Here is a 15,588-nt window from a genome sequence, read left to right on the forward strand (position 1 = left end):
TCAGCCCTGTGCGAGTGTCATGCATGTCAAAGAAACACAACCAAGCTTCAGCAAGCCCAACAAAACACCAGAGAGGTTGCTAGGGCACACAGTGTTTAACCAAACTGAACATGATAACAAACCTGCCCCATCAATAGAAGATATTCTCTTCCTAGAGATCATGGACAGAAATGTCTACAGAGATGACACCGGCAGTTGGGTGGCTCCATTGCCATTCAAGGAGCCACGGCGACGTTTGCCGAATAATAAAGAACATGCGGTTAAGAGGTTTGAATCCTTGCAATGCCAATTCAGGAGGAAACCTGAGATGCAGAAACAATATGTGGCATTCATGGAGAGGATCATTGCCAATGGTCATGCAGAGGTGGCACCACCTTTGAGGGAAGATGAAGAGTGCTGGTTTCTTCCATCATTTGGGGTATACCACCCACAAAAGCCCAACCAAATCAGGGTGGTTTTCGATTCCAGCGCTCAGTACTGTGGGGTCTCACTAGACGATGTGCTTCTGACTGGACCCGACCTCAACAATTCTCTCTTGGGTGTCCTTCTACGCTTCCGAAAAGAGAGAGTAGCAATCCTCGCTGACATTCAACAAATGTTTCACTGTTTTCTGGTTCATGGAAATCACCGCAACTTCCTCCGGTTTTTGTGGCATGAGGACAACGACCCCAAAAAGGCAGTTATCGACTACCGAATGAAGGTCCACGTTTTCGGCAACTCACCATCCCCAGCTGTGGCTATCTATGGTCTGCGAAGAGCCATTGCCGAAGGTGCAGAGAAGTATGGTACTGACACGGTGAAGTTTGTGGAAAGGCACTTTTATGTTGATGATGGCTTGGTGTCTCTCCCATCTGAAGTGGAAGCTATCAACCTTCTCCAACGAACTCAGGCTTCACTTGCTGAATCAAACCTGCGCTTGCACAAGTTTGTGTCAAACGGTCCAGCAGTCACTGGAGCTTTCCCACCAGAAGATTGTGTCCCACTCATCAAAGATCTGGATTTGAGTGGCGAGACACCACCTATGCAGCGCAGCTTGGGCTTGCTGTGGGAGATTGGATTAGATACATTCACATTCTCTGCATCAACTATTATCAAACCTTTCACCCGACGTGGTGTCCTCTCCACTGTCAACAGTGTTTTTGATCCTATGGGTATGTTGGCACCTGTCACAATCGAGGGACGAGCCCTTCTTAGGGAACTTACTTCGGAGTTGAACGACTGGGATATACCTCTCCCAGAAGACAAGCTGAAGAAATGGGAAACCTGGAGAGATTCTCTTCAAGTCCTAAAGGAGCTTCATGTGCCACGTGCATATGCATCAGCCTCACTCACCAAAGCTGTGCACACAGAGTTGTGTGTATTCTCGGATGCCTCGAACATGGCCATTGGGGCCATCGCCTACTTGAGAGCCAGTCAGGAGGATGGCAAAGTGGAGGTAGGATTTGTTATGGGCAAAGCCAAATTAGCACCCCAGTCTGAACCCACCATCCCGAGACTCGAACTCTGCGCTGCTGTCCTTGCAGTAGAAATGGCGGATCTTATCCGAGAGGAGCTGGATCTGAAATTGGATGCTGTCAGGTTCTACACGGACAGTAAGGTTGTGCTGGGGTACATTTATAATACAACAAAACGCTTCTACACGTATGTCCACAACAGAGTTCAACGTATCCGGCAGTCTTCCAGACCAGAACAATGGCATTATGTACGCACGGACGAAAACCCTGCAGACCATGCATCCAGATCTTTACCTGCATCCCATCTTGCACAAAGTTCGTGGTTCACTGGACCTTCATTCCTGCATCAGTTATCTGCAGAAACAGCACAAACTGGTGAGAAGTTTGAGCTCATTGACCCAGGCAATGACTCAGAGATTCGACCACAGGTACACACCTACACTACTCAGCTGGAGGAACCTGTACTTAACCCTGACCGTTTTCATCGTTTCTCAACCTTTACATCTCTATTGCGAGCAGTGGCATTTCTAATCCATATGGCAAGATCTCACAAACAGTCAAACCAGAACAACAGGTGTACAGGATGGCATATGTGTCACTTACCTCGTAATGTGGATGAAATAGCTCAAGCAAAATGTGTCATTTTGCAAGCAGCATAAAGGCCGGCCTTTGCCAAGGAACTGTCAGCTCTCCAAGTAAACAAAGCGGTGCCCACAAACAGCCCTTTGCATAAACTCAGTCCAACTTTGGAGAGTAACCTCATTTGTGTTGGAGGCAGACTGAAACATTCTCAACTCACATGTGAAGAAAAGAACCCAGTAATCCTTCCCAAAGACAGTCACATTTCCTTACTGCTTGTGCGACATCACCATGAGCAAGTGAGACATCAGGGTCGACATCTCACTGAGGGTGCAGTAAGGGCAGCTGGACTGTGGATTTTGGGTGGTAAGCGACTGATCAATTCAGTCCTCCACAAATGCGTAATGTGCCGGAGGCTGCGTGGGAGACTGGAAGAACAACGCATGGCTGACTTACCGCCGGAACGTCTCAAAGTTTGCCCTCCATTCACATATGTTGGGCTAGACGTCTTTGGACCTTGGTCTGTTGTAACCAGACGCACCAGAGGAGGACAGGCAGAAAGCAAACGGTGGGCCATGATGTTTAGTTGTTTGAGTTCAAGGGCTGTCCACATTGAGTTGATTGAGTCTATGGACGCATCCAGCTGTATAAACGCTCTTAGACGTTTCTTTGCTCTCAGGGGCCCTGCAATGCAACTCTATTCTGATTGCGGGACCAACTTCATTGGAGCTAGCAAGGAGCTGGAGATGGACAATACTGTACAGAGGTACCTTGGCAAGCAAGGATGTACCTGGAACTTCGGACCTCCACATGCTTCCCACATGGGAGGTTCATGGGAACGGATGATAGGTGTTGCTAGGAGGATCCTTGATTCAATGCTTTTGCAGCAGAAGAGTCACCTAACTCACGAAGTACTGTCAACGCTAATGGCAGAAATCACAGCCATCATCAATGCACGTCCACTCCTACCTGTGTCTACGGACCCACACCAACCTTTTATTCTTTCACCGGCTATGCTCCTCACACAAAAATCAGGAGTTCCACCTCCTCCTGGAGATTTCATTGACAAGGACCTCTTCACGAAACAATGGAGGCAAGTTCAAGCGCTCGCTAACCAGTTTTGGGCCCGTTGGAGCCGAGAATACTTACCATCTCTACAGCAAAGACAAACATGGACAGTGCCACGCAGAAACCTTCAAGTTGGGGATTTGGTTCTCCTCAGAGACAAACAGACTGTCCGCAACTGCTGGCCCTTGGCTGTGGTTAGGGCAACCTTTCCTGGGAAGGATGGACATGTGAGGAAGGTTGAGCTCAAAACAGCCGACCAAGGTGATGCTAGAACTTTCTTGAGGCCAGTTGCGGAAGTGGTTATACTTCTGCCTAAGGACTAATTTAAGGACAGTCATTTGTACCCATTCACATTCACAGTGACCTCACATAGGCCAGGCGGGGAGTGTGACGCCTCAAAAGGCATTTATGTCATTTATATTGTATGTTTCATTTAAAGTTATCCATTTATATGCTTTTAAGTTACAAAGAACAGTGAAGAGGTTAAAAATGTTAAATGGGAAGATTTTATTTTGAAGGTGAACTTATTAATGACCTCACTTCCTGCTGGGTTACATGCATTGGTTGATTTCCTGTTTACTTCCTCTTCTTGGCTGCTCTGAGAGTGAGAGTGTCATGCGGTCATGCTCTGAGGCTTATCCACAGCCATCCACTTGGGAATATTGTTCAGGCAACGCCGTAAGTGTTTAAACTCCATGATGAAGATGTTAAAAAAGCATAAATGGCTGTAGTTGTTAAAAAACAGAACTATTTTATTTGTATTTCACAATGATTGACTTGTACATGTTAAAAGAGGTATTTGTTTGATGGTCATTTTCTTTGCTCAGGCTAATACAATTATGTAAAGTCATATTTTGAGTTAGTTTGTGAGGCAATATTTATGTAAACATGATCATTTATTCTATTCTGTATTTCTTTTCAATTACAGTTTTCACCGCTTGTCAAATGAAGGTTCTAAGAGTAAAAAGTCAACTCTACTCTGACTCCTGTATTGTTTGACAAAGGTTTAGCTTGGTGTTTACTCAGAGTTGCTACACTCTGCAACAGGACACTACAGCCTTTGTACTTCAATATGCACATTTGTTCATTTAATTAAAAAAACGGCCACTTTGACATTTATACCCCATTGTCTTTTTAACTATTCAGAAGAGCCTGTCCTTGCACAGTCAAAAAAGTAACTAAGTAACTTTTACTCTGACTACATTTGAAATAAGCTACTTTTTACTTTTACTTGAGTACATTTTGAGCCAGGTAATTAGGCCCGAGCAGCGAAAGCGCTGCGAAGGCCTCTTGTTTTTGTTGCTCTGTTTATTCTTTTTTATTTATTATTCTTAGCCCGCTTTGAATGGCCTTTTGGGGACCTTATCATACCCCAAAACTCACAATATTTTGCAGACTTGTCAAGCCTGGTGAAAAATTTGGTATTTTAAAGGTCCCAAAAAAATCGCAAAGAAAATGACTGAACAGCGCCCCCTACAAAGTGAAAAAAAAAACCTCTCCATAAAGCTTAGTTTATCGTACAGTTATGAAATTTGGTACACTTGTAGTACTCAACAGGCCGCACAGAAAAGTCTCTTGCAAGAATGGTCAATATCAAACAGGAAGTCGGCCATTTTGGGTTGAAATGGCGATTTTTGGCCGTTTTTGCCGTTTTTAGGGTTCGTTTCTGATTGGATTGCTCGATCATTTTTCGCACGATCATCTCAAAAATAGTGTAAAATTGCTCAGAAGGGATGGGCGAACAAAATGAGACAAGGATTCTGACTTTTCGTATATGTTGAAGGGGCGGGGCCAGGCCTCGAAGTTTGACTACTCGCCAAAAAAATATAAATTGCTATAACTTCATAACTGAATGTAACAGAGTTACAAAAATTGCTGTGGTCGTTTGACATCCCCCCACAAAGTAAACTGAAGCGTCGGTTGGTGACATCACACAAGCCCCGCGCCCTCAGGACTTAAAAGGTCAAGTTTTACTGTGAAAGGTCCCAAATTGCCCCATTTCACTTAATCACCACAACTTTGTAGCTGGTAACTCAAGACAAGTGGGGGTTGCTTGGGGTCACTTTATGGGAGTTTTCGGCAGAGGATGGGGCTGTGGCGGCGCGGCGAAGTCAGGCGTACCGACGTGGCCTTACGTTTGCCTCCCATTTCGTCATTTCTAAAGTTATCGTCACGAAACTTCTTGTGAGTGATCCTAGACCAGCCTTGCAAAAAATCTGATGTGAAAATACGGTGGGCGTGGCCTAGTTTCTGAAATAGCGCCCCCTAGGACCATTAAAACTGTCAGCCCCACGCCATGCTTTGACTGAGGAGTACGAAATTTGGTAGACTAATGTGGTGTCTCAGGACCTACAAAAAAGTCTCTTGGAGCCAAGTGCAAAGTCGCACAGGATGTCGGCCATTTTGGTCCAAGTACTCGATTTAGTGGTTTTCGCACACGTTGTTTGGAGAGTGATGCTCCGTCGCCCTTTTCACCAATCTCCTTCAAACTTCCGCACTATACTCTTAAGTCATAGGGGAAAAAATTCAACCGGCGGATTTTTCAAAAGTTGAAAGGTGTGGGCGTGACTAAGCCTCAAACTTTGACCTGTCGCCACACCACTCTTTTTTTCCACAGCTCCCTACTGGACTCCTTTTACCCAATCACCAGGATTCTGTGGCAAACAGCAGTAGACAACATGAGGTTACTTGGTCTCCAGTACTGGCAGGTTTCGAAAAAAGGCGGGGCTTTGGGAGCATGGCGAAAATCGCCATCACGCCATGGAAATACGTTTGCCTCTCCTTTCTTCAGTTATCGTGATATCGCTACGAAACTTCTGGTGAGTGATCCTAGTCTGACCCCCAAGAGAAATAGACAGCTGAAGTTTGTGGGCGTGGCCTATTCTCTTAAATAGCGCCCCCTAGGCCCATTTAAACTAATAGCCCCAAGCCATGCTTTGACTGAGGATTACGAAATTTGGTACACTAATGTGGTGTCTCAGGACCTACAAAAAAGTCTCTTGGAGCCAAGTGCAAAGTTGCACAGGAAGTCGGCCATTTTCGTCCAAGTACGCGATTTAGTGGTTTTTGCACACGTTGTTTGGAGAGTGATGCTCCGTCGCCCTTTTCACCGATCGCCTTCAAACTCCAGCTATTTACTCTTAAGACACAGGGGAAAAAATTCAACCGTCGGATTTTTCAAAAGTTGAAAGGTGTGGGCGTGGCTAAGCCTCAAACTTTGACCTTTCGCCACGCCACTCTTATTTTCACAGCTCCCTACTGGACTCCCTTTACCCAATAACCAGGAATCTCTGGCAAATAGCAGTAGACAACTTGAGATCAATTGGTGTCCAGTACTGGCAGGTTTCGAAAAAAGGCGGGGCTTTGGGGTTATGGCGAAAATCGCCATCACACCATGGAAATACGTTTGCCTATCATTTCTTCAGTTATCGTGATATTGCTACTAAACTTCTGGTGAGTGATCGAAGTCTGACCCCCAAGAGAAATAGACAGCTGAAATTTGTGGGCGTGGCCTATTTTCTTAAATAGCGCCCCCTAGAGCCATTTGAACTGTCAGCCCCAAGCCATGCTTTGACTGAGGATTACGAAATTTGGTACACTAATGTGGTGTCTCAGGACCTACAAAAAAGTCTCTTGGAGCCAAGCGCAAAGTCGCACAGGAAGTCTGCCATTTTGGTCCAAGTACTCGATTTAGTGGTTGTTTGGAGAGTGATGCTCCATCGTCCTTTTCACCAATCTCCTTCAAACTTCTGCTATATACTCTTAAGACATAGAGGAACAAATTCAACCGTCGGATTTTTCAAAAGTTGAAAGGTGTGGGCGTGGCTAAGCCTCAAACTTTAACCTGTCACCATTACATTACTTGACTTAATAACTCCCAAATGCATGATCAGATCTATTTCAAACTTTGTCTGTGTGATCACTGACCACATCTCAAGACAACGACAATGTGGACAGCTGACATCACCTAAGCCCTGCCCCCGACAACAGGAAGTCTGTTGTTTTATGGTGAAATGCCCATATTTGTCCCCTCTAATTTAGTGAACATGACACTAAGGTCATACACTGTCTTCATGATGTTGTAATGACCATTCAGATCTGATAGCTTTCCAGAAAGGGAGAAGCTTTGATGCTATGGTGAATGCTGGCGTGACGCCATGACCTTACATTTGACTGTAACTTCCACAAACGGCCTCCGATTTCCCCGAAATTGAACATGGCGATGAACAATCATGCCCTTTAGCCAAGGAGGCACAAACGGTTGGTGAATGTTGTATAATGTCACCAACGCTGACCTCAATGGGACTTTTCTGTAGTTGGTCACAGCGCCCCCATGATAACGTTATCCTTCGATAACTTTAAAAAACATGGTCAGAATAGCATTAAAGTTGGTCACTGTCATCACACCACCAGTGTGGTAAAGATAGAGGATTCCCTAGTGGTGAGACATAAAATATAATGGTGAGCTCATAGGGGATGCTGAGTCAGGGTGAGGTGCGGACGAGGTGACCGTTAGCAGTTTCTGGTGTCAGGGTGGTCAACGTTTCTGTTTCGCAGACGTAGCCTGGTGCCCCGGGCTGCCGGCCAGGCCGGAGCGGCGCGGAGCTGCGAGGGCCGAACGACGCTGCTTGCAGCTTTAATTTTACTTGTAATTGAGTAAAATTTCATGAAAGTAATTATACTTGTACTTAAGTACAACATTTTAGTACCCTTTCCACCTCTGTCTAAGGCTGAGCCCAGCCACCCTACGGAGGAAACTCATTTTGGCCGCTTGTATCCGCAATCTTGTTCTTTCGGTCATTACCCAAAGCTCATGACCATAGGTGAGGATTGGGATGTAGATCGACCGGTAAATCGAGAGCCTGGCTTTCTGGCTCAGCTCCCTCTTCACCATGACAGATCAGCTCAGCGTCCGCATCACTGCAGATGCCGAACCAATCCGCCTGTCGATAATGCATTTGGTTTATATTAATTACCTACGTGATAATACTCTGTAGAAATGTGTTGTGTGTGTTTAACAAGTTCATTCTGTAGCTTAAAATATACAAGAAACCATCTAAAGTTAACATGTAAGTCCTGAAAGCTTCTAGAATAAACAAAGTTACTTCACCTGAAAACGGTTGTGAACAAACGCTGCTGGCGGAGGTAAAGGTGCTGTAGCTCCTTAATATTCCTGCTCGATTTTCGCTAGCTTTAGCATTTTTCCTTTGCGTGTAGCTGCCGCCACGGCTGTGACGGGACCTACGAGTCACCGTAGAGGTGAAGGCTAGACTGTCCGAATTCAGAGTCGCTGACTTCCGTTTTTAGCGGTCTTCAAGGACCCGGCCTTGCTAGAACGGCGAGGACCCATACTCATAAGCATCCTTCCTGTGGATTCGGACACACCCATCATCTTTGTGGAACTCACATTTTTCAGCTTTAATGAAGAGATTATTTTGTAGTAGCCGGGGGATGACAGATCGGGCATGCTTATTGTGAGTTTCAGGGTCTGGAGAGAAAACAAGGGCATCATCGAGGTAGACGAAAACAAATTTCCACACCATGTCACAAAGGGCGTCATTTATCTAAGCTTGGAAAACTGCAGGGGCATTGGCGAGGCCAAATGGCATTACAAGGTATTCGTAATGCCCATTTTGGGTATTGAATGCCATTTCCCATTCGTTGCCTTCTCTGATTCTGACAAGGTGGTAAGCATTGCATAAGTCGAGCTTGGTGAAGATCCGGGACCCTTGGATGGAGTCGAGGGCAGAGTTGATGAGGGGAAGTGGATAGCGATTCTTCACAGTGTTGTTAAGTTAAGGAACCATCTTTTTTCCCCACAAAAAAGAAACATGCTCCGAATGGGGATGAGGAGGGGCAGATTATCCCAGATTGTAGCAACTCATGGATATACTTTTTCATAGCTTCTTGTTTGGTGAAAGACAGGGGAAACAGATGTCCTTTAGGTGGCTTGGTTCCAGGTAGTAAGTCGATGGGGCAGTCGTAGGGGCGATGAGGCGGCAGTCTGGTACCTCAAAGTTTACTAAAGGCTTCTTTGAGATTGTGATAGTTGATGGGCACCTTGGAGAGGCCAGGGTAGTTTACCGTGGGGTCTGGCAAATCAGGGATACAAGGCGAGGCGTTGGACAGACATTGCGAGAGGCACAGGTCTGACCATCCAAGAATTTCCCCTTTATGTCAGTCTATAGGGGGGTTGTGGGTCTGGAGCCATGAGAATCCCAGGAAGATGGGAATATCAGGGGACTGGATGGCCATGAAGCGTAGAACCTCCACGTGGTTGCCGTTGACTTTCATGGTGACAGGGTCGGTTTCCTGGGTGGCTCGATGAATAATGTGTCCAACAATGGCTTGGACCTCTTGTATCTGGGTCATGGGATGCAGACAAAGTCCAATAGAGGTGGCAAAAGTAATGTCTACGAAGTTGATGTCTGCACCAGAGTCGATAAAAATAGGACAGGTATGTTCCTGGTCAGTGTGGGAAAATACTGCCGATGTGAAGGGTCGTGCAGGAAACTTGGGTTTAGTACGATCCAATAGGGGGATCCTATCGGGTCAGCTTTTTTACTGGACATGTGCGAGCAGCATGGCCAGAACCTCCACAATAAAAGCACAGGTTGTGAGTTTGTCGTCCGTTCCTCTGTTCTACCGACAACTTGGTTAGCCCAATTTGCATTGGTTCATCATAGGAGGTTGGTTGAGGATTAGGAATACATGGTGGTCTTCTGATCTTGTCTCTCCCTCTTTCCGTCAGGCGGAGATCGATGCGGGTGGCGAGATCTTCAAGCTCCGCCAAGGTAACTGGTAGGTCTCGGGTCGCCAGTTCATTCTTAATCTTATCTGAGAGACCATAGTAGAAGACGTCCATGAGTGCTGCATCATTCCATGGGCTGTCAGCAGAAATGGCGTGGAAATTCCTGATGTAATCAGTCACTCTCCGGGTTCCCTGTTCCAAAGATAAAAGTTTTCTGGAAGATTCACGGCTTGGCAGGATTGGGTTAAAAACCCTTGTCAGCAAAAGACTGGTACTGGTAGCAGATGTGTGTGTCATTAGCCCAAGCAGCTGTTCCCCACACCATGGCTTGGTCTGATAATAAATATATCACATAAGCCACTTTGGATCTGTCTGTAGGAAAAGAGGAGGGTTGGAGTTGGAAGTGCATTTCACATTGTGTGAAAATGGGTAGACATTGTTGAGGATCCTCCTTAAGCACTTCAGATGGAACCTTGTGGACAGGTGAAACCCAGAACTGAACTGGTTGGGCGGAAGCCGCTGGAGCATGGGTCACATGGCTTGCCTGAGCGTTGGATCAGAGTAGCTCCAGCAATCCGTTGAGTTTGGATTCCAAGCCAGAAATGGCTGTCTCAACCCCATGTTGCCATTCCTGTGTCGGCGTTGAGTCAATGGTGGCCAGATTGTTCTGTCGTGACCTTGGCAGAGGACCGTACGGACACCAGAGCACAGTAGGTGGTAGTAAACAGTCTTTATTAGCCTGAAGCTAAGAGGAGATCTTACCGGAGTGGAGTTCAGGACAAGGCAGAGTCTAGGACAGACGTGGGTCAGACCCAGGCAGAGATGAAGCAGCTTTGAGGCGCAGGTGAGAGACGTGGTCAAGAACAGACGTGGATCAGAATCAGGTTGAGACGAAGCAGATACGAGGAACAGGCGAGAGATGTAATCGAAGACAGACGTGGATCAGAACAAGGTAGGTACATGACGTGGTCGTGGACAGGCGTAGGTCGTGGAGGCAGACAGACTTTTTGGTGAGGGTCAGGCATGAAACGAGGTCGGTAGACAATGATCAGGCAGGATGAAAAGGCTGAAAGATCTACTAGCAGGCTGAGGAGGTGGATGGTGGTAGCATGGAGGTCAGGACATGGCAGGATCATGACACACAGATTTGTATTATTGAAAAGAAAAACTTTCATATTTATTGGAAAAAGCATTGAGACATGGAGGGTTAGAGGTGATTTTTTTAAGTTTTAAGAACTTCTTTTAAAATGACATTTTACAGACCTTTTCATATTCTTTCCTCCTTGAAAGAAACATAATATGGCACACTCATGAGACATATGGGCAACAAATATTTATTGTATCAAGCAATTTATTTGGTTTAATCAGAAATGTGGTTAACATCCATAATCGCAAGTAAACAATGTCCCTAATTATCAATGCAGTGTTCACTATTTAGTAATAAGAAAAATGAACTACTTAAGAATATGAATGTGTAGTAAGATATCATGAAACTTTTTCCTTGAAAAAGTTAGATTTAGAACATTAACTTTCAAGTTCTTTTTATAGCTGAATGTGCCATAAATAATTTTTTATCTTTCCACCTTTCAAGAAATCTTTAAGGAGCAGTCTGTTAGGATTGAGGAGAAGTGAACTTTAATCAAAATATTGAGAATTTCAGCAAAGACCTTCACCTCATACAAATATGTTTGGTGAAGTGCAAAAAATCCATAAAGATTCTGAAATCATAGCTCTTGCACAGAGCTTGGGATTACAGACCTTATTTATGTGAACTTTGTATTTATAATAAATGTTACACAGGGCAAAGGGCATGTGTTACACTTTATAGCTACTGGATAGTTCCAATAGTTTTGTTGTGGAATACCATGCTTTTTTTCATGTGTAGGAAAGTATTTGCCCTTTCTTATGTCTGTAATTTTTAAATATTTTTTATTGTATTTAATTCAGAAATTTATCATTTTCCACAATTATATTTTGATTTCAGACACTACAACACGGTTGTCAAACTCAATTTCACACTGGGCCGAAATGAAAATCGGGAATGAAGTTGCGGCCCAAACCTAATATTTTTTGAAAAAGTGACGACAAATTTGCACATTTTCTTTATCAACAAATGCAATTTTGAACCTTTTAATTTGGAAACAAACATATTTCTGCATTAACACTGAATATGGAATAACCAAATTGCACACGAGCAAGTCAATTTGAAATAAAATGCATCAGTGGTATTCATTACTTGTGGTATATTCAGCATTTTTTAAATTTATTCAGGATTTATGTTTTCCTGTTGTTTATTCATTTTTCTTATTTTTATTCTCCTTTTTTTGTCTTTAATAAGTGTCATTGCTGCTGTGACATCTGGCTTTCCCCACTGAGGAACAATAAAGGGATTTTCTATTCTATTCATCTATCTGCAGCCCTTCCAGTTCGTGTTTTACTGTAGGTTAAATCTATTCTCACGGGCCAACAGCAAAATAAAAATATAAATTTATCTTAAATGAAAATGCAACATCTCACCTGTTAACTTTCATCTTTTGGAGCAGAAAAAGAGCATAAAACCAAAATATGTAAAGCTCAGTTTGATCCACTGATTTACTGCGATGCTCACCTGTTCCAGCCAGATACCTGCATCATGGGGTTGAGGAGCTCTGAGCTGAGGAGGAGACTCCTGTTGTTTTGTTCCTCTTCATCATAATAATGACAACATTAGATGACAACTGGTGATCACATAGGTTTGTGCTGATGAACATGTCTGAGCAGCTTGACCACGTTGTTGTGTGTCGGGGAGGCAAAATAAAAACTACAGCAGCCACAGAGTCATGCTGAATTGAGCGTGTCACTGCTCGATGGAGTTATGTCAGCTCTGTCTGGAAGTTAATTGGAACACTTTCTCTTTCAGTCGTGAACACATTACTGAGCGGTTAAAATCTCCGTTTCTGGGCTTCAACGTTGGCAAATAGCTGAGTGAACTCGGCGTTGAGTGAGAGGAGTGTTTAGTTTGTCCGAGACAGCGGAGCTGCAGACACTGGCAGCAGACTCTGGAAAAAACACGAAGGAGGGGGCGCTTCGGCTCCGCGCTAACGCTGCAAAGCATCATGGGAGTTGTAGTCTTTGCAGTAAAATCGGTCTGTCGGTCAGTTTTAATAAATTTTTGATATTTATCGTGCGGGCCACATCAAAATGCCCGCTGTCCTTGTGTCTGACACATGTGCTCTACAAGGTGTTTTAGAATATTTTCATGAAAAGGAAAGCAGTAAACCATACAGATATGAGCCAAGTCATTTAACTTGGCAAGCTATCCTATATACTGTAAATCTTCTAATATTGGCCTGTATTCCATTACTGGCCGTGTCTCCTTCAATAGCCAGTCTTCCTGGGGTCCCTTTCCAAATCAATTTAAAAAGACAAAAACACAATACGGTTACCGACCACAATCAATTAAAATCCCATAATTTCATAACACCATCCACCAATAAAGAAGTTATATTACTAAATGATCGTTCTTGGAAGAACCTCAGTTTGGAGAAACAGATTAGCTCTGATCGGCCAGATGAGCTAAGAGCTAGTCGCACTTTGTAACATAAACAGTTCCGAAGTGTCTTAAAAGAAATTTTATCTAAAAAGTGTCTGCAGTTCCTGACAATACTGCTATAAGAGCCTTTGCACTGCTGGAAATGTAACATTCCAGTGGAAACTAATTTCCAGAAAGAAGTTGCACAGTATGGGGATGTGAACAATTGTTGCCCCATACAGATTTCTTTTGTTAAATTTTCTTTCATCACATCTTTTCTAAAGAACTGTAAACACAAAGGAACAATCTATGGGTATTGTGAAGAGGAAAATGCAACATGCCAGACCCAACAATTCAGAAGAGCTGAAGGTCACTATCAGAGCAACATGGACTTTTCCATAACACCTGATCTACTGCATGCCACGCCACATTGCTGCAGTAATCCAGGTCAAATGAGCCCCAACTAAATATTGAGTGCTGTTCATGCTCATACGTTGTAGTCTTTGCAGTAAAATCGGTCTGTCGGTCAGTTTTAATACATTTTTTATATTTATCGTGCGGGCCACATCAAAATGCCCGCTGTCCTTGTGTCTGACACATGTGCTCTACAAGGTGTTTTAGAATATTTTCATGAAAAGGAAAGCAGTAAACCGTACAGATATGAGCCAAGTCATTTAACTTGGCAAGCTATCCTATATACCTTAAGTCTTCTAATATTGGCCTGTATTCCATTACTGGCTGGGTCTCCTTCAGTAGCCAGTCTCGCTGTTGGCGGAGGTAAATAAAAGCCGGTTTCTAATAGTGGCCCTTTTCACGGCACAAACTTAACTGCAGTTTTGAAAACTTGAAAGTACTATTGATCTTAAAATATTTGAATAAAAAGCATAGCATACTGTTAATGAATTAGAGTCTCTCAAAACACAACGGCAAATGTGATCACGTATAAACAATAGTCACTTCCTGCTTTCTGTTCTCAAGTCCTGCATGATGTTATGACTATCGCGCGACTTTCCAAGAAGCGCACAGTGGCGTGGCGCGGCACATCCTGTGTGACCACTTCGTTTCTCATAATTGCCTCCAGTGTGCCCCAGGGTTTATTTACTTTGTTGACTGGGTGTAAAAATGCTCAAATTCCGTGCGATCGGGACAAAAACAAGCGTTTTATTATTTTATTTTTTACGTGTAAAGAAAATAGGGCGCCACAAAGGACTTACTGAAACTTTCTGAAGACGGAATCGTGGATCATAATCTCTGGCTGCAAGATGAGCAGAAATGGAACGGAAAATACTACTGTATGCAGTGATCATTTCATCACAGTTAGGGGTTTACTAAAGGTTTTATTGGCGTTTTATTGAATAGCTTAGAAATGCAGCTACAAAAACAACAGGTAAACAGTTTGATACTGTTTTCTTGTGTCGTCACCGCAAATAGCTTGTAGAGTGCTAATGTTTTTAGCAGTTAGCTCAGGTTGTAATGCGGAACTGCGGAGTATAAGACTGTGTCCACAGGTGACACCAATGTGTAATCAGTGGGGAAGTTAATAAAGGGATGGCCCACTTTCCTTCCAGTTGTTGGCAGAATAATGGATGAGTGTTACAGTGAGTGGCAGTGACAGAGATGTTTGTTAAGAAGGAGCTGAGGGAAAAGTGCTGGGAGCCGTGAGAAAAGGAAAACGAATGAGATGGGAGTTTTATATTGCTACTTGCCACCATCCACCTGGATATTACCGCTAGCCGCTGAAGGTAAAGTGGCTCTGTTAACACAGAGGATGAGGATTAAACAGTTGGAGAAATTTATTTTTTGCTTCAAACCAAAAGAGAACAGGTAAATTTTGGAGTGGAAGGGTGTCTGTTGACTGTGAATCAATAACCTAATTATCACCAAGTGTTTACAATGCACTAGTGGCATGTTCACTACCATACTGAGATTTGACCCTGAAAAAATGGTGATTGTTGTAAATGTTCCATATGCATTAGAACGTACAATGTTAACTACATTTTCAATAAACGAACCTAGTGTTTTATAGGTTCAAATAGACACAACATTGTGTTTATATTCATTCTAATGGTAGTTTATTTTGCTCAAATTGAAATTGAGGCCTGTCTCTAATTCTGGCCTCCTTCCAATAAAGGCCTGAACCAAGGTGTACTTGAGTAAATAAGTGCCCAGGCCTGTATTAGAGGATTTACGGTATGTGAATATGTCGTCTGGCCCAGGGTCACACA

At 43.8% G+C, this 15,588-nt stretch overlaps 1 protein-coding gene and 1 long non-coding RNA gene across 3 annotated transcripts in view; both read left to right on the forward strand.

The window, feature by feature from the left end:
- Nucleotides 1-15,588, forward strand: part of LOC129153192 (uncharacterized) — a 170,452-nt gene that overhangs the window by 19,057 nt on the left and 135,807 nt on the right. For both annotated transcript variants that reach the window (XR_011521597.1, XR_011521598.1), the window contains one exon: nt 9,853-9,902. This is a non-coding gene — a long non-coding RNA (uncharacterized lncRNA). The remainder of the gene's footprint in view (nt 1-9,852; nt 9,903-15,588) is intronic.
- LOC107396657 (uncharacterized) lies at nt 10-4,078 on the forward strand. Its single transcript, XM_054737754.2, has 2 exons — nt 10-3,779; nt 4,030-4,078. The coding sequence occupies exon 1, from the start codon at nt 20-22 to the stop codon at nt 2,111-2,113; it is 2,094 nt and encodes a 697-aa protein (XP_054593729.2). The 5' UTR covers nt 10-19; the 3' UTR covers nt 2,114-3,779; nt 4,030-4,078.

The sequence above is a fragment of the Nothobranchius furzeri genome, chromosome 9 (assembly GCF_043380555.1).
Source record: "Nothobranchius furzeri strain GRZ-AD chromosome 9, NfurGRZ-RIMD1, whole genome shotgun sequence".
Taxonomy (NCBI): Eukaryota; Metazoa; Chordata; class Actinopteri; order Cyprinodontiformes; family Nothobranchiidae; genus Nothobranchius; species Nothobranchius furzeri.